Here is a 25884-nt window from a genome sequence, read left to right as displayed (position 1 = left end):
TTGTTGGTAGGGGGATTGACATTGTTTTCGTTACCGTTTACTGTTGGTGGGGTGTAAATTCTGAAGAAAAAGTGAAAATGGAGAATAAAAATATTTAAAAAAAAACTATATTAAAGAAAAACAAAAAAGGGTAACATGTAGCAGCAAAGCCCTTCTATCACAGAAAACACTTTAACGTGTATGGCTTCCCTTGATGCCAAGATAATTCCAAGATGTATTTATTAATTGATATTATTTGCATATTGTGTAATCATACTTATTAAATGTAACATTTTCTAGGATAATTGCTTTAGTATCAATACTTAGAAAAACAATTTTAAATACAAATTTGAGGATAAGATACCTTTTCACACAAAGTGTGAAGTTACTCTGCAGTCCAGTTGCGCAGAAATTGATTTGGTCCAGCTGAATCAGTTTGCAAAGTATGAAATCCCAGAACCAGAAGATACTAATAGAAAAAAAAATGAACAATTCAGGTGTAATCGTTCATCAGATCCTTATTCTGGCAGCAGTCAGTGATCCCCGTCCACTTCAGGAAATACATCAATGTGGTGACATTAGGTGTGAATGTTATATTGTTGAGAACGGAGATGGAAGTGCTGTCATGCTAACAAATGTATCCGCAAGTTTTCTCATGCGTGTGTCTGAAGCTCGGTACATGATACTGAACTGTCATCTGGAAATGTATCTTGTGCAGATGAACTGCCAACCATCTCAACTACTTGCCCTGCTACCTGATGTTATAAGTTTGCTTGGGGTGACCTTAAAGCATATGACAAAGAATTATCTTGATAAATGGCATAGTAAACTGAATCACTGGCAGGTTGGTGCCAGGGTCTGTAGAATATATATTGTAAGTTATAGTTGTAGTGAAACTTCTGTCCTATGCCTCAACCTTTGCATTATCACTGCAAACATGAACTCTTCCTTCTCTTTTCTCACTACCATGTAAATGGTTCAGTTTTCACAAAATCCATTGGGAAACCTTTTTTATAAAAGACAATTGCCACTAGACCCAGTTTAAGTCTGAGAATCACTTCTTCTTCTGAAATTTTCTTAATGACTATGAATAATACAATACCACCTCCAACCCCACTTTGACAGATGGAAGATTCAAATCAAAATGATCATCTATGGATTTCTGAAATATTTTACATGATATTGGATCAGTTTGATGAGTAATCGTGAGTAAAACTTATGTGGATGATTGATTTTACATGAATAGGCCTGTATTTATTTGAATACTCTCAGGCAGAAAACCTTGTATTCTTTGGAAATCCAGTGGTGTTATAGCACAATAGTACATAGATTGTTATTATCAAGCTATCTGATTGGGTATGAAAATGAGTATTAATGCATGATCAGTACTCGCATTCTTATAGCAAAGTTAGCAGATCAAAAGCTTTAGCATGAGATCCAAGACTGACATTTGCATTTGTTCTTCTATCTAGTAATGGATAATGACCATGCCAATGTGTTTTATTCTTGTGGTTTAATCAAAATTGGTCCCTTATGCTAGCATAATATACACCACACTCTATTATAGCCATTATTTGTTTTCTATAATAAATACCTGTATACACTTAATTAATTTTAACATGAGAGTGGATCCTGATCAGAGGTTTTGGTGCCACACTCATTCCTGTTAACTCAAACTACTGCATGTACGTTTTAAATATTTCACTTTTCATGCTTTTGTTTATTGTTACGAGGATGTGCTCTTTAACTTTTCAAATGTTTGAGATGAGACATCAAAGTGAAACTGCCTGTTCTGAAACAATAACTGCAGCAGACATAGACATAATATAACCTCTCGGACATATACAACCAGTATATTACTTTAAGATACTGTTTATCAAGCAGTAGAGATACCAAAATATACAGTACTGAACCAGGCTTCTGAAGCTCCTTGCCTTCTCAGTCTCTCTGTCAGACGTATTGTACCCAAATTTGCCAAGTAAGCATCCTGAGAAATGTACCACAACTGTGATCTTTTGGGAATAAAATGTGGAATCTGCTCCATTCAATGACACCCAGGAAGACAACAAAATGGCCATAAGCTGGGAACATCACATTAAGACCAGCCAAAGAACAGCTAACCTTATGCATTAAGTGTAAAAAACCCTTAAGGTTATCCTCTTATTCTACCATCTAAACTGGGTGTCGCTTTGTGCTCAAGCGGATTTGTGAGATGTATGAACAGTGGTTGCGTGTTCTTTATTTTAAATTTGGTGAAGTTTCAATAAACGGATCTTGACTTTGTTTAACCCAAGACGATCCATCCGAATAATTCTTTATAGTGTGAAGGTGTAAATAGTGGGACTCCTTTCGAACTGGTGAAGCATATTCTCTCTAATGTCATGAATAACCCCTTTCATGGTCAGAGCTGGAGTGGGAGAATAGAGCAGTTGTCCCATCCCTCCTCACGTGGTCACAACACTGTGTTGCACAAAACAGTTAAAAATGATAGGTTTGTACAAATAAGACAAATCTTTAAAAATATTTTTGTGCAAAGAATATCCATTGTTGTAAATAGAACATTGCAGACCATGAAATTTACATTTATGTTGACATACTCAGATAACTAACCAACAGCTGAGTACCAAAGTGCGGCTTGCATCAATAGATGTACATGTAAAGTGGAGTGGGCTTCAAAAAAGTTGCAATTTTCTTTAGTTGGATTTCCAAAACGTGACACTTGGGCTTTAGACATTGAGCAAAAAGTCTAAAGTTGCTGGAATCATTTGGAGGGGTGGGGTATTATTTTGGATAGGTCCATGGACCAGGTTGTGAGAGGTCAAGTGCCCTTTATGAGAGGCCAGGTGCCTTTAACATTGTTAAGATCAGACATGAATGTGCATAAAAAGTGAATAAATTCATTGGAACTATCAAATTTTCAAGACATTTAAATCTCCTGCCCTTTAATTAAAAAAACAGCCTGCTGAGCTTACTTACAATATCACTTGTGTTTTCTTCACGTTAGCCTGAGGGCCATCGTAACTGGATTAGTGCTGCATGACTTATTTCACAATCTTTCATTATCACAGTGGGGGGGGGGGGGGGGCTTGCAAATTCAGTTTGATTGATAGCTCCACATGGTTATGGTTATAACGTTTTTGATGTGGGGCTAAGAATAAAAATAGTTGTTTTCATAATGGATCGTGTACTTGAAGGAACTCAAATGTATTTTTAAAAGTTTTTTTAAAAGTGTCGTGGGTGGGTGGGGGGGTATGGGTTGGCATACGTTAGCATAGGTCTTTCAAACGTCATGAGGGATGAGTGGGAGGTCATGGGTTGCCATGCGTTTGCACTAAATTTGCATGGGGTTATAAAGGGTCATGGTGCATGTGTGTGCGTGTGGAGGAGCATAGGTTGGCATGGAGGGAATGATAGGTCATGGGGGTGGGGTTGACATGGAAGGTCTGGGGGATCAGTGTGACAGTGACATCTGCACACTATCACTCACCTGTGGCCCAAGTCCCTCATTGATCCGGGCCTCAGGTCGGTGCACTTCTGGCACCTACAATTGCTCCCACTCTGGTGACAGTGCCGGTAATGGCAATCGTCAGCCTCTAATTGGCCAGCAACTCTCAGATGATGGGATCTGTTCCCAGGCTGGATTGGCACGTAATTTGGCAAGCCTTCCTGAAAGGAACCAATGGGCTCTCGCCATCTCCCCAGCTGGCAAGACCCCCCCCCCCCCCCACCATTACCTCTATCAAATATCATATGCAAAAGAGAAAAAATAATCACACAATGACATCAAATCACTATGAAAGCCAGTAACTTTACTGATTTGTCTGCAAAATACAAATTATACCTTATTTCCAGAGAGAAACTTGAATTTCCTCATAAAAATTTTCACTACAGACAGCTGAATTAAGTCCCTTGAGATACATAGATGTAATTTAACTTAGTTATTAACATCTTTTTGTCATCAAGTGGCGACAAAGTCCAGCTTATGCCGCTGTGAGCCTCTTTATTTTTGCTGCAAACGTCCACATTTCCCCCATTTACAAGCAATCATTTTGTATTACTATTGTATAATGGAAACAAATCCTCAGAAAAAATAACAGCAAACCAGCTGGAGCAATCCAAGTATGTTTTAGGTCAATAACAATAGTCTTTCTAAAGTAATCCAGGGCGACAGTTTATAACAGTTCCTTCATATAGAGCACCGGTACCGTATTTCATTGCTTAATTAACTGACCTCTTTAAATTGTTTTGAGGTATGGATGAATTTGAGGTATGATCAGGGCAAGTATAATATATATAATAACCTGAACACAAAATAAAACAGAAAACAATTAGAGAAGCATATTTGCAAAACTGTGGCTAACCGCCTGGATTGCTCCACGTCTTTGGTTAAAATATTAACAAAAGCCTTTATCATTACTCTACACTTGAAGCACTCTAAATAAACATTTTTTTTGATCAGTCTTTCCAGAACTCTGTAGTGGCAGGAAACCAGCGTTAGGTGAAAGTTGCCACATTCTACACAGCGGATGGCACAAATAGTAACAGTTGAAGCACTCATATTTTAATTTATTTTTTAGGCAATAGTCTTTTACGAGCAACAAAGTGGTTTTCTGGAACACTTGTTTTTAATTGTTAAGTGTGTTTCTAGTAAAGCCAAACCTTCAAGGCATACTTTACAGAGGTTGGGAAGCAGTGGTGTGTGCACAAAGTCCATTTCTTGCTTTAAGTTTCCATTAGAAAAGGTTATTTTAATGGTCAACTATAAATAAATATATTGTCAGACTTTTAAAAATAAATTTTCAAAAAATGTATAAGATACTGAATTGAGTTAGCTAGCTGATTTTCTTCTGAAAAAAAATGTTTCCTGAATGCTGTCTATTTTGATGGTGTGACCATTTACTAGGGCTATTAAAAACATTTCATGGGACAATGTTGGGGTATCCCATTTATCATAAACTCTGTCTTTTGGAGGTAGAACAGTGGATTTTGCAGAATATTCTGTCAAAGCTGATCTGGTTTGCTGATATTTTCACTAACTCAGCTTTCAAGGTATGACATCTGCTGGCTCTGATACGTCAACTCAAGTTACTGGCAGCAGTAATGCATTGCAAACATCAAGATATCAGTAAATGACTTTGCTCTCACTTCTGCGCAGAATAGTAACAAGCCTTTTTGATGTTCGTGAGTTTTATGAAACAGAAAATAACTTAACTGCCCCCAGGAAAGTGTCACTGCCATTTTTTTTTGCCTCGCAGTAAAGAACATTGCCTAAATCTGTTAGCAAATGGGTTGCGTTGAGTACATGAGAATATACAAAGGGCTCTGCCCCAATAATTTTAAAACCATAGTACTGTATCATTATATGCTAACTCAGAATTAGCTCTGTGGTCAAACATAGAACAAAATTATAACACTTGGATAACAGTGAGTAAGAGGGTTGTAGGTACAGAAAGGAGTGACCCATTGTGAATGAAGTTGTGCTTCTCGATTGATTCTAAAAAAAATGGTGGATATTAATTTGTTGTTATGATATTTTGCTAGTAGTTCAATCTACAATGAAATTGATTACTTAATTTTCAATAGGGTGCTGAATTAAAATAGCGTTAGGAATCTGGCTGCCTGACATTAGGTTATTGACTGAATCATTAGTGAGAATTGCTTTTTAGTAACATGCAAACACCTTACAATTAAGTTGTGAAGGCATGAAAGTTAACTGGGATCGAAGCTTTATGTATGATTTTGCTTCCAAAATCCATTTTGGCATGAAATGGATCTATTACAGAACTGAAAGAGAACACACACACGCAAAATGTGTCTCAATTAGGTTGTGGTTGGGGGTTATGATTGAGAAAAGTTAATTTTCTTTACACAATCTTTAAAAAGACCTTTCTGTTAAAATTTTTAAAAAAACATATAAGTGACAAAATATCCACTGGTAATTCTTCAGTTTCAAAAATTCCTGTTTAGAAAACATACAAATCCAAATAACTGAACTAATTTTTGTCAAGTATTCATATTAGGTTAAAAATAGATCAGCAATTCACCACAATGCTCAGAATTACAAATTAGCAATTGGGTGTACTGGGAAAAACTAGCCCCGATAGCAAGGTCCTTCTGAAATTACCCAAGTACCCAAAGTGGCAGGCAGCCCCACTCCTTTTGTTTTAATTCCTAAACAGTAACAAAATTTAGAATACATACTAAACCCGTCCTCCCAACTGGTTAACTCCTTTATACTGAACACAGCCAACTCTGATTCTGCAAAAAGGTGTGCAGAAAAGACCTAAAGAATTTAGTTACTTAAACGTGCATATGCACAAATACATTCCCCCCCCCACTAATAAGATAACCAAAACAATGTTTGCTATGACCATAATTAATATATATTAGAAAGCTATACACAAGCATGTTAATTTCACAGATTTTAAAAGATTTTCTTAATATTATTTTTTTTATATAATTAGAAATACACAATTCAAAAACAAAACCTCTACAAAGAGAAAACAGTTATCTTGGTTAGCAAAGCGTGGAGTTTTTTTCATGGCTAAGGTAGTGCTTCCATACGAAGAGCCCAATTCCATCGGTTTTAGGACTGTTTAAAATACCGGCAAAGCTATCAGGAAAAAAACATTTTGGCTTAGGTAACTACAAAAAGCCACAAATGCTTTGCAAATGTTTTTTCTTGCTTTCATATGAAAATATAAGCAAAATGTAATGTACATCTTTTTTTAAAATCCACTTAAAATGTTAAACAGACCCAGAATTTGGACTTTTCCACATATTAATGATATTCCATTTTTTTGTCAAAGTACAGCCTTCATTTAAATGACTGAGCCATTTCATTGAGTGCCATACTCTATTGATATGCCTTTTTCCTTAGTATGTTCAGAGATGTCAGTTGACCGCTTTGTCTCGTTGAGAATGGTCACCCATATTTCTGGGCCTGTCAACCAGCTATACATATATAATTTTTTTTTGTTTTTGTTGCATAACAGCTGCACTTTCTCTCTCAGCAAAGATCCGCCAGTTCTGGCAAATGTTTCCTTTTAATCTGCTATTTACATGTAAATACGTTGAACCTGCAACATGACACTATCTATTGTAACATACATTTTGCAAGGGAGCACAGCAATGAAAAAGAGTTAGCAGTTAAATCTACATTGTACAAGGGTTTTCTTTGTACAACTCAAGTGCTAAAGCTGTTATCTCAGCAATTTACGTTACTTTATATCACTGAGGCAAGTTAAAAGTACTTTTACAAAACAGAGTACCTGACTTATTTTCCACACACGGCACATATAATGTTGAACTCCCCCCTCCCTCCCTTGCCCTGTAATGTAGCGCACACACACACTGCAAGAAAAAAAGATTACTGAAGAATCTTATCATGTTGCCCATCCTTCAGAGAGCCTCATCCGCTTGACAGATGGACTTTCCCTTTCGTCTGGCGAAGGCCTTGTTAGTCCGATGGGAGAGTGGAAGTCATTCCTGTGATCCTCTCGGTCACTTCCGTCATAGGAACTGCTACAGCTGCTCAGACTATCCACTGGAGATCGCCCTGCATCGAGCCTCGAGTGCTGCGGGTATCCCAGCGGTGTGTGGGTGCGGTCTCTAGGAGGAGAAACAGGTTCTGACTTGATGTTGAGGCTTTGAGTAGAAGGCAGGGACAGATTTGAATTCTGAGATAAGTGAGTGCTAGTACAAATTCTGTAGAAGGAAAGGAAACCGGTTACAGATTGAAGAGGGCAATTGCCCCCACCTGCATACATACAAACTTGCATGGATACTCACATAAATACACGTGTGTCAAGGATTTTAAATATTTTTATTAGAAGCAACTTCGATATTAGTAGTAAACGTTTGGACCTACATTGATGTGTTGCTGCTTCTAGTTGGCTTAGAATGGTGACAATGTCAAAATTAACTGAAAACTACAGCCTCACTTTTGCTTGTGATCTCATGTTCATTTATTTAATGGACACACACATTTCCTCATTGCTTTTACAAATAGGCAGCTAAGTTTGAAACTGTCCAGATATGAAGCCCGAGTTAATGGTAAACAATTTAAAAGGGATTCGGGGCCCCTGTTATTATGTTATTACTTCAACAAGTTTCTGTTTACTCAGAGATTGCTCACTGGAGCAGTCAAAGGGCATAATGAGCACTGCTGGGTCGGTATTCCCCGGCTTCCCAGCCGTGTGTTTCCCAGCGGGGTGAGCGGCGCGCCGTTCGCTGGTGGCAGGATTCTCTGCTCCCGCAACTGTCAGTGGAAATTCCAATTGAAGCCACCCCATGCCGCCAGGAAACCCACGGACGGGGGTGTGCTGCTGCCGGGACCAGAGAATTCCGCCATCAGAGACGGCTGGAGAATTCCAGCTCTGATATTTAAAGTGATGAAAAAAATTAAAACACCTTTAGTATACAGGGCTAAAAGGTTTTGGCGTCAATGGTATGTCTGAAGTGTTAATGGTTGTGGGATACCGATTAATATCACAGAACCTTATTGAGTAAAAGCAGTTATAGCATTGACTCTAAACAGCTCAGAATTCAGGCTGAACTGTCTAGCTGATACATTGCAGCAACAAACAGCTGCAGCTGCTTTAATGTTGCAAGTTTCTAACTGAATTTCTGGCTGATGGATCTTCCCAAATGACTGCAGAGGGTGCATATAATGGTAGGAATGCTTGTTCTGGTATTGTCACTGGACTAGTCGTCCTGAGGCCCAGGATAATGATCTGGGGACCATGATATGAATCTCACATTGGCAGATGTTGAAATTTAAATTCAATAAAAATTTGGAATTAAAAATCTAATGATGACCACAAAACCATTGTTGGCTGTCGTAAAAACACATCTGGTTCACTAGTGTCCTCTAGGGGAGGAAATCTGCCATCTTTACCTGGTCTGGCCTACAAGTGACTCCAGACCAACAGCAATGCAGTTGACTCTGAAATGGCCTAGTAAGCCACTCTGTTTAGGGGCAACAAGGATGTACATATCGCTATTGCTACTGAACTTTTGAAGATGCTGGGGAAACCTACCTGTCTACACCATTTGAGGACTTCGCAAAACTGTATAACTATTTTCCTGGGTTTCACCACAACTAATGGAGAATGGCACCCTGACCTAATTTCAAACACTGAGCTTACTTGCCATGCTTGTGTTAAGGAGATGTCCTTGAGGTTAAGCATTCACTCTATCCATAGTAAAAGAACTTAAAATCATAGAAAAGTACTACATCTAAATAAAAGGTTTGTAAGTAAGTTTTAACAAGGAATTTGCATGGCACAGTGTGATAGTGATTTGCTAGAAAGTGTGATAAAATAGCTATTAGAAGATCAGAATTGATTCTTTCTGTCTGAAAACGCAGTTTTACTCCTTAATTATCAAACTGAATAACAGTCAGCTGCAGTGGTTATGTTCAAAATGCACTCGGTGACAGAGGACTGATAAGTAATTATCCATTGATTTAAATGGGCATCAGCAGACATACTTGGAAGATTGACTTGGGGAATTCTGTTGAATTAATTAATGCAAGACAAAAGGTTCAGATGCTACATTGATGTTTTTCACCTGAGCAATGAAATGAAAAATGAAAATTGCTTATTGTCACGAGTAGGCTTCAATGAAGTTACTGTGAAAAGCCCCTAGTCGCCACATTCCGGCGCCTGTCCGGGGAGGCTGGTACGGGAATCGAACCGTGCTGCTGGCTTGCTTGGTCCGCTTTAAAAGCCAGCGATTTAGCTGAGTGAGCTGAACCAGCCCCTGTGTGCATGGATACAGTAACTAGGTTAGCTAACATGATGTGAAGTTGAATATTACAGCATTAATAATACCTTTTGCCATGGTAAGTTTCTAAAGTTTTACCTTTGATGGTAATAAACAAAGGACCCTATTTGTTTAGCCCCATCCTGAAAGCTACTCGTTTTAAACTTTTTGTTGGTGTACTTTCAAACTGTTCGAACTCTATAACACAGTCATGTCATGAAATATGTGCATTACTTGAAGGACACCGGTGAGCAGTATTACTCACCACTACTGAGTATCCATTATGGCAGGAGGGGCAAGAGATCAGGGATAGGGCTGATTGGTGGAAGTAACTCGATGGAGGGCGGAGTTAATTAGGTGAAGGATGACAGGGAGAAAAAGCTAATCGGAGAATGAGGTCAAGTTCCCTTGATGGGTTTTCATTCTAACCAACTCTGGTTGGATTTTTCAGAGCCAGCATCATATGATTTACAGTGCAGAAGGAGGCCATTCGGCCCATTGAGTATGCACTGGCCCTTGGAAAGAGCACCCTACTTAAGCCCATCCCTCCACCCTATCACCATAACCCTGTAACCCCACCTAATCTTTTGGACACTAAGGGGCAACTTAGCATGGCCAATTCACCTAACCTGCACATCTTTGACAGGAAACCGGAGCACCCGGGGGAAACCCATGGAGACACGGGGAGAAAGCGCAAACTCAACACAGACAGTCATCCAGGGCCAGAATTGAACCCGGATCCCTGGATCTGTGAGGCAGCACTGCTAACCACTGTACCAGCGTGGTACATAAGTCGTTTGGTAGTTGGTTTTCCATATTTGTTTGCAATGCGATTGACGAGACAGATATTCTTTTCTTTCTAAAATGTTAAGAGTTTTATGGACACCTGAAGATTCCACAGTCACGTGAATGACATTGACCAATGTCAATGTCTTTCTTTCTGGACCTGACTTTCCCTGTTACCATCCTATATGAAGAATCACAAAAACATATCCTGCAGATTATGTCACCGCACATCAGAAAATGCTCTTTTAATATATACCGAAAATCCCAGTGTCTGCATGGGTCTCACTCCCCAGACTCAAAAAAATGTGCAGTGTAGGTGAATTGGCCATGCTAAATTGCTCCTTAATTGGAAAAAATAGAACTGAGTATTCTAAATTTAAAAAGAAATATATATATATATATTGCAAAACACAAAACTTTCACAGCAAAACCTCTTAACATAAGATATATACAATTTCTAGTAATTAATATATTTTTCTGTTTAAGCATAAAATAATCATAGATCAATTTACTTGATCTATCATCACTCAACTAAATTTCAGCAATTTGGTTGACATGTAGAACTGCAAGCGTTGAATGTACTGTACTGTGCTGCCCCCAAGTGGCTAATCATTACCAAGCTACTTCTGCACCATGAGGTGAAAGTGCTCATTGGATTCATTTATATCAAAAATGCTGAATTTTTTTTGTCTTTACTCAAGTTTTAAATTTCACTTTTAACACCATTGTGCATACTAACAGCATATGCTATGCCTGAGTCACACACATTGTAGGCCACTTAACCGACTTTTAGATTTCATAGAATCATAGAATTTACAGTGCAGAAGGAGGCCATTCAGTCCATCGAGTCTGCACCGGCCCTTGGAAAGAGAACGCCACCTGAACTCACACCTCCACCCTATCCCCGTAATCCAGTAACCCCACCTAACATTTGTTTTGGATACTAAGGGCAATTTAGCATGGCCGATCCACCTAACCTGCACATCTTTGGACTGTGGGAGGAAACCGGGTCACCCGGAGGAAATCCACGCAGACATGGGGAGAATGTGCAGACTCCGCACAGACAGTGACCCAAGCCGGGAATTGAACCAGGGATCCTGGAGCTGTGAAGCAACTGTGCTAACCACTGTGCTACTGTGCTGCCCTGATTTAGCCCCACTCTTAAACATTATTTTAAACTTTAACAAGAAATTTCTATCTGCATAAAAAAGTCTTAATTGTGAAAGATTCCATAACCCAATTACAGTGGGGGCCTTCCGCACCTCCCGCAATGCGTTTCATAGCGGCGGGAGTCCGCCCGCCATAGGCAGGATCGTCTGGTCCCGCCACTATCAATGGGCGTTCCCTTTGATTCCAACCTCTGCCGCCAGGAAACCCATGGCGAAGGTTTGCCGTTGGCAGGACTGTAAGATTCCACCAACGAGAAAGGCCAGAAAATCCCCCCAAATATATCTTGAAGATTTTGAATAAAATGCTCTGATACTCGGAGCCACTGGGTAACCTTGTATATAACTGAGCTAGTTACAGTGCAGACTTTGTTTGCACTGAGTGCTGAATTTGGGTGCATTTGAGTGCGATAGTGAGAGATTGGTGACTGAGGAATATTAAGGGTTTATTTTTAATTTTTATCTAAAGTTTAGTCTTTCTTTTATTTAGTTCATTAACTTAAAAGTTGCTGTTTGGTTGAGAAGAAGGTGAATTTTCAATCAGCTTTAAACAAAGGTTCTACTTGTAACTACTTGCAGCTGGAGCTTGTTAATTAGTTAATTAGATTAGGCCAGTTTTCAGAGGCTAGAGTCACAGTATTAATCTGAGCTAGTTACAGTGCAGACTTTGGGTGCATTTGAGTGCTGTAGTGAGAGTTTGGTGACCGAGGGAGTGCTGAATTTGGATGCATTTGAGTGCTTATAGTGAGAGTTTGCTGACTGAGGGAGGGCTGAATTTGGGTGCATTTGAGTGCTATAGTGAGAGTTTGGTGACTGAGGGAGTTAGGCGAGGAGGGAGTAAGGTGCTCCTTTTCATTTCATATCCTACATTTCTTCAAAGAGCGAGAAGGGAGCCGGGAGTTTACAGAGAGCACAGCTGACTGGGAGCAGTCCCACCTTCGGAGGGCGGAGTTCCAGTTGGTCCACAGTGCAGCTGTATTCTGTAAGGTAAGAGGGGCTGGAGGCTAGGGCAGTTGCATGCTCCTCCTGTAGGATGTGGGTAGTGAGGGATACCACCGGTGTCCCCGCTGACTATACCTGCGGGAAGTGCACCCAACTCCAGCTCCTCAGAGACCGTGTTAGGGAACTGGAGCTGGATGAACTTCGGATCATCCGGGAGGCAGAGGGGGTAATAGAGAAGAGTTACAGGGAGGTAGCCACACCCAAGGTACAAGACAAGAGTAGCTGGGTTACAGTCAGGGGAAAGAAAACGAATGGGCAGACAGTGCAGGGATCCCTCGTGGCCGTTCCCCTTCAAAACATGTATACCGTTTTGAATGCTGTTGGGGGGGATGACCTACCAAAGGAAGGCCAGAGCGGCCAGGTCTCTGGCACTGAGTCTGGCTCTGGGGCTCAGAAGGGAAGGGGGGAGAATAGAAAAGCAATAGTGATAGGAGACTCAATGGTTAGGGGAATAGATAGGGGATTCTGTGGTCGCGAGCGAGACTCCCGGAAGGTATGTTGCCTCCCGGGTGCCAGGGCCAGGAATGTCTCGGATCGTGTCTTCAGGATCCTTAAGGGGGGAGGGTGAGCAGCCAGAAGTCGTGGTGCACATTGGTACCAACGACGTAGGTAGTAAAAGGGGTGTGGATGTAATAAACAAATTTAGGGAGTCAGGCTGGAAGTTAAAAGCCAGGGCAGATAGTTGTCATCTCTGGTTTGTTGCCGGTGCCACGTGATAGCGAGGCTAAGAATAGGGAGAGAGTGCAGTTGAACACGTGGCTGCAGGAATGGTCTAGGAGGGAGGGCTTCAGGTATTTGGATAATTGGAACGCATTCTGGGGAAGGTGGGACCTGTACAAGAAGGATGGGTTGCATCTGAACCAGAGGGGTACCAATATCCTGGGAGGGAGGTTTGTAGTACTCTTCGGGAGGGTTTAAACTAATTTGGCAGGGGAATGGGAACCAGACTTGTAGTCCAGCAACTAAGGTAGCCGATGGTCAGGACGTCAAAACGTGTAGTTAGGCAGTGGGGAAGGTAACACTGACAAAGGAGAGTACTTGCAGGCACGGCGATGGGTTGAAGTGTATATACTTCAATGCAAGAAGTATCAGGAATAAGGTGGGCAAACCTAAGGCATGGATCGGTACTTGGGACTACGATGTGGTGGCCATCACGGAAACTTGGATAGAAGAGGGGCAGAAATGGTTGTTGGAGTTTCCTGGTTATAGATGTTTCAATAAGATTAGGGAGGGTGGTAAAAGAGGTGGGGGGGGGGGGGGGGTTGCATTATTAATTAGAGATAGTATATCAGCTGCAGAAAGGCAGTTCGAGGAGGATCTGCCTCCTGAGGTAGTATCGGTTGAAGTCAGAAGTAGGAAAGGCTCAGTCACCTTGTTGGGAGTTTTCTATAGGCCCCCCAATAGCAGCAGAGATGTGGAGGAACAGATTGGGAAACAGATTTTGGAAAGGGGCAGAAGTCACAGGGTAGTAGTCATGGGTGACTTCAACGTCCCAAATATTGGGTGGAAACTCTTTAGATCAAATAGTTTGGATGGGATGGTGTTTATGCAGTGTGTCCAGGAAGCTTTTCTAACACAGTGGGCGCGATTCTCCGATCCCCACGCCAGGTGGGGGAATTGCGGGAGTGCTGGGCGATTCTCCCACCCCCCCTCAAAACTGCGTGCTGAGTTTTACGACAGGCCGCTCGGAGAATCGCCGCTCGCCGTTTCTAACGGTCGAGCGGCGATTCTCCGGCCCGGATGGGCCGAGCGGAATGCCCAATCTGACCGGTTCACGCCGGCGCCGACCACACCTGGTCGCTGCCGGCATGAACAGCGCGCGAACGCTGCGTGTGCGGCCTGTGGCGGGAGGGAGGATCGAGCACCAGGGGGTTGCTCAGGAGGAGTTTGGCCCGCGATCGGTGCCCACCAATCGGCGGGCTGGCGTATCTAAAAGACGCACTCTTTTTCATCCGCCGCCCAGCAAGACCAATCCTCCATGTCTTGCGGGGCGCCTGCGGGGAGGACGGCAACCGCGCATGCACGGGTTGGCGCTGGTCAACCTGCGCATGCGCGGGTGACGTCATTTAAGCGCCGCCGGCCACGTCATTTATGCGGTGCTGCTTTGATGCGGCGCCAAGGCCCGGCGCGCGTAATTGACACGGCGCCGCTCCTAGCCCCCTGGGGGTGGGAGAATAGGGGGTGAGGAGCGAGGAGTGAAACACTCCAGTTTTCACTCCGGCGTCAGCAGTTAGTCTCCCGTTGGGCGAATTGCGCCCAGTATGTAGATTGTCCAACCAGAGGTGAGGCCATATTGGATTTGGTACTTGGTAATGAACCAGGGCAAGTGATAGATTTGTTAGAGGGGGAGCATTTTGGTGATAGTGACCACAATTCTGTGACTTTCACTTTAGTAATGGAGAGGGATAGGTGCGTGCAACAGGGCAAGGTTTACAATTGGGGAAGGGTAAATACGATGCTGTAAGACAAGAGCTGAGGAACATAGGCTGTCAGGGAAGGACACAATTGAAATGTGGAACTTGTTCAAGGAACAGATACTACGTGTCCTTGATATGTATGTCCCTGTCAGACAGGGAAGAGATGGTCGAGTGAGGGAACCATGGTTGACAAGAGAGGTTGAATGTCTTGTTAAGAGGAAGAAGGAGACTTATGTAAGGCTGAGGAAACACGGTTCGGACAGGGCACTTGAGGGATACAAGATAGCCAGGAGGGAACTGAAGAAAGGGATTAGGAGAGCTAAGAGAGGGCATGAAAAATCTTTGGCGGGTAGAATCAAGGAAAACCCCAAGGCCTTTTACACATATGTGAGAAATATGAGAATGACTAGTGTGAGGGTGGGTCCTATCAAGGACAGTAGCGGGAGATTGTGTATCGAGTCAGAAGAGATAGGAGAGGTCTTGAACGAGTACTTTACTTCAGTATTTACGAATGAGAGGGGCCATATTGTTGGAGAGGACAGTGTGAAACAGACTGGTAAGCTCGAGGAGATACTTGTTAGGAAGGAAGATGTGTTGGGCATTTTGAAAAACGTGAGGATAGACAAGTCCCCCGGGCCTGACGGGATATATCCAAGGATTCTATGGGAAGCAAGAGATAAAATTGCAGAGCCGTTGGCAATGATCTTTTCGTCTTCACTGTCAACAGGGGTGGTACCAGCGGATTGGAGAGTGGCAAATGTCATGCCCCTGTTCAAAAAAGGGAATAGGGATAACCCTGGGAATTACAGGTCAGTTAGTCTTACTTCGGTGGTAGGCAAAGTAATGGAAAGGGTACTGAGGGATAGGATTTCTGAGCACCTGGAAAGACACTGCTTGATTAGGGATAGTCAGCACAGATTTGAGAGGGGTAGGTCTTGCCTCACAAGTCTTATTGAATTCTTTGAGGAGGTGACCAAGCACGTGAATGAAGGTAAAGCAGTGGATGTGGTGTAAAATGGATTTTAGTAAGGCATTTGATAATGTTTCCCATGGTAGGCTTATGCAGAAAGTAAGGAGGTATGGGATAGTGGGAAATTTGGCCAGTTGGATAATGAACTGGCTAACCGATAGAAATCAGAGAGCGGTGGTGGATGGCAAATATTCAGCCTGGAGCCCAGTTACAAGTGGCATACCGCAGGGATCAGTTCTGGGTCCTTTGCTGTTTGTGATTTTCATTAATGACTTGGATGAGTGAGTTGAAGGGTGGGTCAGTAAATTTGCAGACGATACGAAGATTGGTGTTGTGGATAGTGATGAGGGCTGTTGTCGGCTGGAAAGAGATATAGATAGGATGCAGAGCTGGGCTGAGAAATGGCAGATGGAGTTTAACCCTGAAAAGTGTGAGGTTGTCCATTTTGGAAGGACAAATATGAATGCGGAATACACGTTTAATGGTAGGGTTCTTGGCAATGTGGAGGAGCAGAGAGATCTTGGGGTCTATGTTCATAGATCTTTGAAAGTTGCCACTCAAGTGGATAGAGCGGTGAAGAAGGCCTATGGTGTGCTAGCGTTCATCAGCAGAGGGATTGAATTTAAGAGCCGTGAGGTGATGATGCAGCTGTACAAAACCTTGGTAAGGCCATATTTTGAGTACTGTGTGCAGTTCTGGTCGCCTCATTTTAGGAAGGATGTGGAAGTTTTGGAAAAGGTGCAAAGGAGATTTACTAGGATGTTGCCTGGAATGGAGAGTAGGTCTTACGAGGAAAGGTTGAGGGTGCTCGGCCTTTTCTCATTAGAATGGAGAAGGATGAGGGGCAACTTGATCGAGGTTTATAAAATGATCAGGGGAATAGATAGAATAGAAAGTCAGAGACTTTTTCCCCGGGTGGAACAAACCATTACAAGGGGACATAAATTTAAGGTGAATGGTGGAAGATTTAGGAGGGGTGTCAGAGGTAGGTTCTTTACCCAGAGAGTAGAGGGGGCATGAAAGGCACTGCCTGTGGAAGTGGTTGAGTCGGAAATATTAGGGACCGTCAAGCGGCTATTGGATAGGTACATGGATTACGGTAGAATGATGGGGTGTAGATTAATTTGTTCTTAATCTAGGACAAAAGTTCAGCACAACATCGTGGGCCGAAGGGCCTGTTCTGTGCTGTATTTTTCTATGTTCTCTGTTCTGTAACATTTTTTATTTCAATCATTTCAGTGTCAGAAATAGTGTGCACTGATTCCCCCAAAGCCACCCACTGTGTGCAGAGTCCTGCCAGTAAAATAGGGCTCAAAGATTTTCTTGACATATTTTATTTATATTAATAAATATTGCGACTCACTTTGAAAGATAACACAATTATCATTCTTTCAGTTTACTCACTTATCTCATTGATGAGGCTGGATTCAGGTGGGTGGGTACATAGAAATATTTCAGGGTTTAAGTTCTAATTATTTTCTGATCCAGGCAACCAGGTCTTTATTTAAATTTGCCACTGGTAGTATTCAGGCAGGGTCTGCCTGAAATAACGTGCTGGATTCTCTGGTTTGCCAGCTGCGTGTTCCTCAGCCTAGTTATTCGCTGGTGTGGAATTCTCTACTCCCGCCATTTGTCAATGAAATACCCCACGCCTCCGGAAAACCCATGGGTGGGGTGCACTGCCAGTGGAAAAGTGAATCCCAACGGCTGGAGAATTCCAGCTAATATTTACGACTGGTTTTATGATTTCATACAGAAACCCAACCCAAATGGAAAAGTCTGCCTGAAAGACTTTTTTGCTTAAAAAATGTAAATGTCTCCAATGATAGAATATATCTAGAGTGGCGGTCTTAGGCTGCTAGAGCAAGGTTGCTCTATGATTTTCTTTTTACATGAAACAGCCAATAGAGTGACGGTATGTACAGAGAGTACTTAGAGCATTTAAAAATGCAAACCCTAAAAGTATTGTCTAACATTGAAACTATGTGATTGTCCATGTAGCTATATTGTGAAAGGAGAACTGGATAGACTGAGCAAGATCTGGGGCCTACCAGTGTTCCACAGGTATGGCTGGATTCAAAAGGAATGTGAAATAGGCAAGATTAGTCATTTCTTTCTGCTGCTGGGGTTTTCTCTGAATCAATTTGAGAACAATGTTATTCAGTAACATGGAGATGCCACTTTGGTGCAATAGTGCTTCGTGCTTTTCCAATGTTGGGTTAGGACACATGGTTGGAGCTGAATACAGGGAACTGGTACTCTGCCATTTGAGCTGAGTGTTCACTGTCAATACAGTTTGCCTTTCCCCAGCGACAACAGTCAAGGCCTGAATTAGTAACTAAAAATCACGTAAATTTTAAAATTTACGCCCATATTTTGTATTGGTTTTGAAGTGTACTATTGCAATTATTGGCACATAAAAGAGTTGTATTACAATTTCATTATGATTTTTGCTCCTGGGTCATATTACATATATATGTCGCGCATGGTGAGAATGAAGAGATTAAATTAATAAATCATACAGAAGATTAATTCACTGTTTTGTTAAATGTACTTACCCCAACTGGCTGAGGGCTGAATGTTGCATATTCTGTAACTGATGTTGCTGCCAGCCAGTCATTGAGCCCAGGTGGAGGGCATTGGTAGTATTGTACCCAGTGAGAGATGCCAAGTCTGCACTACTGAGGGAATATTCTTTATCGCGATGTCAGCAGGGACCAGAATAAGAGGAAAAAGAAACAATACCGTCAATCAAAGTGCAACATTCAGATTCCTGATCAAACAATTTACATTTGATGTTCTGAACACCTTGGACATAAACTAATTTGGACTCTCAAGCACAAAGTATTTAGTTTGAAGACGTATCAAGATCTTAATTTTTAGGAAGCCGATACATTATTGTTCAAAAGAAATATAATACCACAGAATCAGAAGATTTATACAACAGAAAGCGCATGTTTGTTTTATTGCGTCTGTGTCAACTCCAGAGCAATCCAAAACTATTGTCAACTGCCTCTCTCTTTGACCGCAGCATTGCGTTTTCCTCCGCTTCAAATAGTTACCTATTTTTTCCTTCCAAAATGCAGAGGTCGCGACCTCAACTACTCTCTATGGCAAAACATTACACACCTCCAACTCTTCATGGCCTGAAGTTTCTCCTAACTTCTGTCTGCCACTCACTTCCCAACCAGAGGAAATAATACTGCTCCAGTAAAAATAATGCTTGAAACACATGGTGCAGAATTTTCTGAGTGCTGGATCAGGTGAGAAGTGTGAAACTGGCTGATTTCACAGCTGCCTTTTCTCACCTGATCAAAGGGCACTTTGTGCAATTTCAAAATGCTGGCTAAAATCACACAGCCAATTTGTGCATGTTGGTGGTGGGGGGGGGGGGGGTGGGGGGTGGTGGGGGGGGGGGGCTCACCAGTAAAGCTGGGATTCAGAGATCGGCCCCCATTTTTAAAGAGAGCCCAGTTCACAAATTAAAGTTAAAGACCCCCCTCCCAATCCCACAGACTCCGGGACACTGGCGGACGTGGTCTTGCCATGTTCCTCACCATTTGGGGTCTATGCTCACTTCCGTGCCCCTGTTGTGGTCATCGCGACTGTTTTTTGTTTTCGAAAACCAGTAGTGATTCCCGCCAGAGTGACGTCATGCCGGAAGCAATGGCGTTAAACTGTATAGTGATATTTAAATTAATTTAAATCTATGGAGATCAGATTCATACTCACGGGGAAGATCTCAAACTGAGATCCCATTATGACCTTCTTGTGAGATTTAGCAGCCATTATAGTATTTGCGCCCGTGGTGAACGGGCCCCGAGAATCGCACCCAAGGTTTTTTTTATATCCACACCTTTCAGTATATTTCCATTCAGTGTGCACTCACACGCCTTAATTTTCCTCACAAAACATGTTACCTCACACCTTTTCACATTGTATTCCATTGAATATTCCTAACCTATCTATGCCCTTCTGACATTTTACATTGTCTTGCAACTTCAAAATGCTATCTTTGTACTCCCAGCATATTTACTCCATGAGTCTAAGGCAAAATCACCTGTTCTGAGATAAAAAATGATTCAACACTGATTCTTGCTCATCTTCAACCAACTTTGTCACATGATCAAATTTTTGTAACAAATCCACTTTGTTTATTACAGATTCCCTTCCTAAAATCACCTGCATCACGCATACTACATTTCCTTTATCTATCCAGTCACTCCCATAAAAACATCATTAAATTTGTCACATATGACTTGCTTTTAACAAAACCATGTTGCCTATTTTTAATTATCCTGCACATTTCTAAATGTTTACCTATCTGATCTTAAATGTTGCTTTCTAAGAGTTTGGCTGCAACTGGTATTAGAGTTGTCAATCTAAAATCCACTCCCTTAAATTGAAAGCAATTTGTTTCAACAAAATAAATTGATTTTTTTCAGTAATAGAAATTAAGCAATTTAATTGAAACAGCATATAAATTATTTCTTTTACTTAAAATAAATTCTATATAATTGATGATTTGAATTAAGAGATAGAATTAAGGGTAAATTCTGTTATATTTGATTTATCTTCTTTCTCTTTTGATCAGTAGAATTACATTGGTACCCAAGGAAGTGTAAAATATGCTGGGGAGCACCTTAACTATTTCCTCAGGTGATGTCAAGGCCCAGTGACTTTACGCACCTTCGGCTGGATTCTCCGCTGTCTGGATTCTCCGTTGCGCTGGCAGCCCGGGGGTTTCCTGCCGGCATGGGGCTGCCCTCAATGGAAAACCCCATTGGCCGGCTGGCGAGATGGAGAATCCCAGGTGTGCGCCGCACCAAAGCTCTGGTGCGGCAGGATGTGGAATCTCGCCCCTTGAACGCTGTTACCCTTCTTAGGTCTAATTCCTTTTCTGATCTCTAAACCTTGTTCCATCTCCTTCACTGGTACACCTATGTTCTCACATCCACCGACATTTGTGAAAACTGAGCATAATATATATTTAAAATATCTTCATCCTCTACAACTAGATTTTCTTCTCAATTCCTGAAACATTCTATCCTTTCTTTAATTACTCTTACTTACAATATGTTTATAAATACTTTCATTATTCTCAATTCTTTATTTGCCTTCTTCCCTCTCATTCTCTATATTCCGAATAATTTTCATAGTAACAACTCTTGCTATATCACAAACCTCCCATTAAATTTCATTTAGTATTAATCTCTCTGTTGTCAGATAACTCTATATTTTGGTGTGTCCCGCTTTTCAAGATAAATTTATTTTATACGCTATCCATCTCAGATTTGAACATTTTTTTCTGTTTGCTAAATTTTATGTCTGGATATTTCAGGTCATATCCAATTTGCCAAGATTCATTTGACAGCACCTTCCAATCTCTGCTACCTAGAAGGACAAGGGCAGTGAATGCATGGGAACACCACAAGTCACACACCATCCCAACTTGGAACTATACTGCTGTTACTTCACTGTTACTGCCTCAAAATCCTGGAACTTCCTTCTGGACAGCACTGTGGGTGTACCCACACCACAAGAAATGCAGTAGTTCAAGAAGGCAACTCATAACTACCTTCTCAAGGGCAATTATTAGGGATGGGCAACACATGCTGGTTTAGCCAGCGGAGCCAATATCCCATGAACAAATATAAAATTATCCCTTCATTAGACTTTACCAGTCAAATACCATACTTAATTCTTCATTATCCATTTCTATTTTTAATTTGAAACTATTTCCTAATTCCCCTTCTACTTTACATTAGTTATTTGTCGGACTTAATTTTTCCAGCAACAAGCGAGGATTGATTCTGATTGGAAACATCTCACAAATGCTTACATAAAAAGAGTAATTCTTAATTATTAAAATAAAATGAATTTCCAATTCTTACAAGAACCTTCCATTCAGGGGTTTCACTTCTTAGGTCACTCTGTTGACTTTAAATAATGGGTAGCTTCAAAAAGACTTGGGGGTGAGATCTTCAAGCTGGTCACACAAATGGGATCTTCCAGTCCTGCTGACGGTGCACCATTGCTACAGGTTTCCAGATGGCATGGGGTGGATTCAATGGGACCTAAACAATCTCACCACCGACCAACTTATCACTGCCAAGAAGCAAGCTGCGTAAGGGCAGAGAATCCCGCTCTTGTTACCAAAAAACGTAGCTGAAAATCATGGGCGGGATTCTCCCCTACCCGACGGGGCGGGGGTCCCGCCACCGAGGAGTGGCGTGAACCACTCCAGCGTCGGGCCGCCCCAAAGGTGTGGAATCCTCCGCACCTTCAGGGTCTAGGCCAGCACCGGAGTGGTTGGCGCTGCGCCAGCTGGCGGGGAAGGGGCTTGGCACCACGTCAGCCGGCACCGAAGGGCCTCCGCCAGCCGGCGCGAGTTGGCGCATGCGCAGGAGCGCAAACGTGTGCTGGGGTCATCCCAGCACATGCGCAGGGGAGGGAATCATCTCCGCGTCGGCCATGGCGGAGGACCACACCAGCCGACGCTGAGGAATAGAGTGCCCCCATGGCACAGGCCCGCCCGCAGATGGGTGGGTCCCAATCGCGGGCCAGGCCACCGTGGGGGCAACTCCCAGGGCCAGATCCCCCCCCCCCCCCCCCCCCGAGGACCTACTCTAATTTACGCCAGTGGGACCGGCAAAACATGGGGCGGCCATCCGGCCATCGCGGGCCGGAGAATCGCCCGGGGGGGGGGGCTGCTGTCAGCGGCTGCCGACCGGCGCAATTCCCGCCCCCGCCATATCTCCAGCGCCGGAGAATTCGGCAGCCGGCGGGGGCCGGAGAATCCCGCCCCCTGTGTGTTTCCTAATGTTCTCAAAAATTTTCTTTTTACTACAAGTTCCAGTTACAAGTTGTCTAAGCCTATTAAATATATTGGGCGTGATTTAGTGGCCTTGTCACACCCGACTTGGAGATGCAGCGAGGCCGTTTTGCGATGGTCGAAATGTCTCGCAAGAATCAATGGAATCTCACTAGATGAGATCTGGATCTTGCCCTCGCTGGACAGGATCAAGATTAGCATATTTAAATGAGCCACTAGACCTTCCTCGCTGGGCCACAAAAACCCGGCAAAATGACCACTCCGCTAAACGCGCCAGAAATGGGATTCTGTTTTTGTCCTGTTGAATCGCGCCCATTAAAACATACACGAATGGTCAGCCCCTGAATCCTTTGACGTCCCACAAACAACACCAAAAATAAAATTCCAGCATGCCTGAAGGATAGTTTAAATTTACCATGTGCCCATTTAAAATAAAATTAAGTAGTGTTCTTCATTCGGTAAATTAGTGGCAATTTAACAAAATTTTATTCAAAAGTTAGTAAAATGCTTTCAAAAGTATGCTATGAAAATATACTTTGATTCCAAGGCTGATGGCTTCAATTATTCAAGGTGCATCAAAACACAATGTAAATTGTTCCAAAAGTATTATACTCAGTAAATTGCTTTCAATTGGGTTCTTACTGTATTACTATATGCCTGATATATATGACAATCAAAACTGAAGGATGTTAACTAAACGTGCAATTTGGAAAGTTTAACACAGCAGGGCACCCACTGTTGCGGAATTGATTAGCAATGCTTTTCACCAGACAACGGTGCTCCATATTTTACATGCCAATGTAGAGCTGTAATCAATAAATAAAATAGAAAGTATTCTTACTACACATTTGGTTCAAGAGTACATGTTTTTTAAAACTGTGGTGCAGGGTAAATTGCTGTGGTTAATATTCAAAACAGAGTGCATTTATATAGCATCTTTAATGCAGTAAACTGGTCTAAGTTGTTTCATTGGAGTGCAATTAAATAAAAATGGACAGACATATATAAATATGAATTTCCAAATGCGTGGGCCTACAATCGTCAAAGATGTGTGGATATTGGAATTTGTGCCTGCCAAAGTTTATGCTAAATGCATGCGCCTTGACTATTCCTGCAAATTTCACCGGACTTAGCACTAAAGGGCACCTGTATGTGTGATCCTGATGTAACTAATGGGGTCATGAGATTAAGAATTTTGGTCCCAGGTTTTCTTTCTTTTACGTGACCGTAAACTGTTACAAGAATCAACTCCCAACAAACAGAAGTCTTACTTTTGAAGGGAAGCAAGTAGGTCAGACACAAAGAAATAGCAGGAAGTACAGTTATTTATTTGTTTATAAAGCAATATGTGCGCTCCTCTGTAGTACTCAGACACTATCTGTGAACGAGCAGAATAAAGTACCTCTTTTAGGAATAATGTAACAGCAGTATATGAATAATATTGAAAGTCTTGGTTGATTTATTTCCTTGATAGTAATAGGAGTTACCTACCAGTACCATATGTGGTAGAAATGGCTGAAGGGTATCCTCCCATTCCATGCCCAGGCAAAGTAGGGGTTGCCACAGAAACCACCGGCGTAGCCAATGACTGTGCAGCTTGCGAGTTGTTTATTCTTTGATTCTAAAGGAAAACAAAATTGTGACTTTTAAATGATCTTTTAAGACTCCATTTTTAAAATAATAGCTGCAAAAATAGCCAAAATATAGACCGGACATTTTTAATAAAATGAATCACTTAACATAATTGGCCTTTAAGAACTCTTCTAAACCTATCATTTACAGCACTTCAGGAGACTAGATGTTCCCAAGGTAACCAATTACATCAGTATCTCCATAGTAACCAGCTAAGTCACCAGCAAGGATAGTGGTATTGTGGTAGGAAAAAGACCAGATGGAAAACAGAGAAAAATGTGCATTAGACCCTGTTATTGTGCTTTTATATTGATAGAGGTTTATAAAATAATCAAGGGAATAGATAGTGTAGACAGTCAGAGACTTTTTCCCCAGGTGGAACAAACTATTACAAGGGGACATAAATTTAAGGTGAATGGTGGAAGATTTAGGGGGGGAAGTCAGAGGTAGGTTCTTTACCCAGAGAGTAGTGGGGGCATGGAATGCATTGCCTGTGGAAATAGTTGAGTCGGAAACATTAGGGACCTTCAAGCGTCTATTGGATGGGTACATGGATTACGGTAGAATGAGGGGGTGTAGATTAATTTGTTCTTAACCATCGCAAAACGGCACAACATCGTGGGCCGAAGGGCCTGTTCTGTGCTGTATTTTTCTATGTTCTATATTTTTTTTAATGACTATTATGGTGGTGGATTTCAATAGTTCATCTCTAAGTATTGGATACCTTGTCTTAATTGTAAGCAGAGGTTGTAAATCATAATATTTTACATAACCAGTAGGTGGTGCTGTGTTACTTCTGTTTAACAGCTTGTCTGTAACATGCTTATGAAGGCAGCACATTTTAGGTTGCGTATATCATTTCTCATTTCATACCAGAATAATAAGATCAAAGCAATTAATTGACTAACAGATGCATAATGTTCAGCACAACACAGTTTCAGAGATCTATTCTGGTTATAGGAACATTGAACTTAGGAACAGGAGTGGGCCATTCGGCCCGTTGGACATCTCCGCCATCAATAGTATCATAGTTGTTCTGATTATGGCCTCAACTTCACTTTCCTCGTTACTTTGCCAGAAAGCATTATAATTTTCTAGCTATCCTGCTATAATCTGCCCAATAATGATTCTAGCAATTTCCCTATGACGCATGTTACATTAATCGGCCTATAGCTTCCTGCTCCCTCTCCCCCATAACCCTTGTCTATCAAGAATCTATCCAATTTAGCTTTGGATAATTTTGATGAACTAGCCTCCTTGGGGAAGAGAATTCCATAGAATAAAGATGTACTGAGAGAAAGAATTTCTCATCTCCATCATAAATGGAAG

At 41.9% G+C, this 25884-nt stretch overlaps 1 protein-coding gene across 15 annotated transcripts in view; it reads right to left on the bottom strand.

Moving 5' to 3' along the window:
* Nucleotides 1-3767: 3767 nt before the first annotated feature.
* mef2cb (myocyte enhancer factor 2cb) overlaps nt 3768-25884 on the bottom strand; it is a 302736-nt gene continuing 280619 nt past the window's right edge. For 10 of the 15 annotated variants that reach the window (XM_038805302.1, XM_038805303.1, XM_038805305.1 and 7 more), the window contains 3 exons: nt 24415-24544; nt 18647-18782; nt 7365-7686 (listed from right to left, as the gene is read on the bottom strand). In XM_038805302.1, coding sequence (XP_038661230.1) covers nt 7365-7686; nt 18647-18782; nt 24415-24544 — 588 coding nt within the window. Of the gene's footprint in view, nt 7687-18646; nt 18783-24414; nt 24545-25884 lie in introns of all 15 variants that reach the window. The other 5 variants (XM_038805315.1, XM_038805313.1, XM_038805314.1 and 2 more) reach the window with 2 other exon arrangements.

This window comes from Scyliorhinus canicula, chromosome 8, assembly GCF_902713615.1.
Source record: "Scyliorhinus canicula chromosome 8, sScyCan1.1, whole genome shotgun sequence".
Classification (NCBI taxonomy): Eukaryota; Metazoa; Chordata; class Chondrichthyes; order Carcharhiniformes; family Scyliorhinidae; genus Scyliorhinus; species Scyliorhinus canicula.
This window is presented reverse-complemented; position numbering and strand designations above follow the sequence as displayed.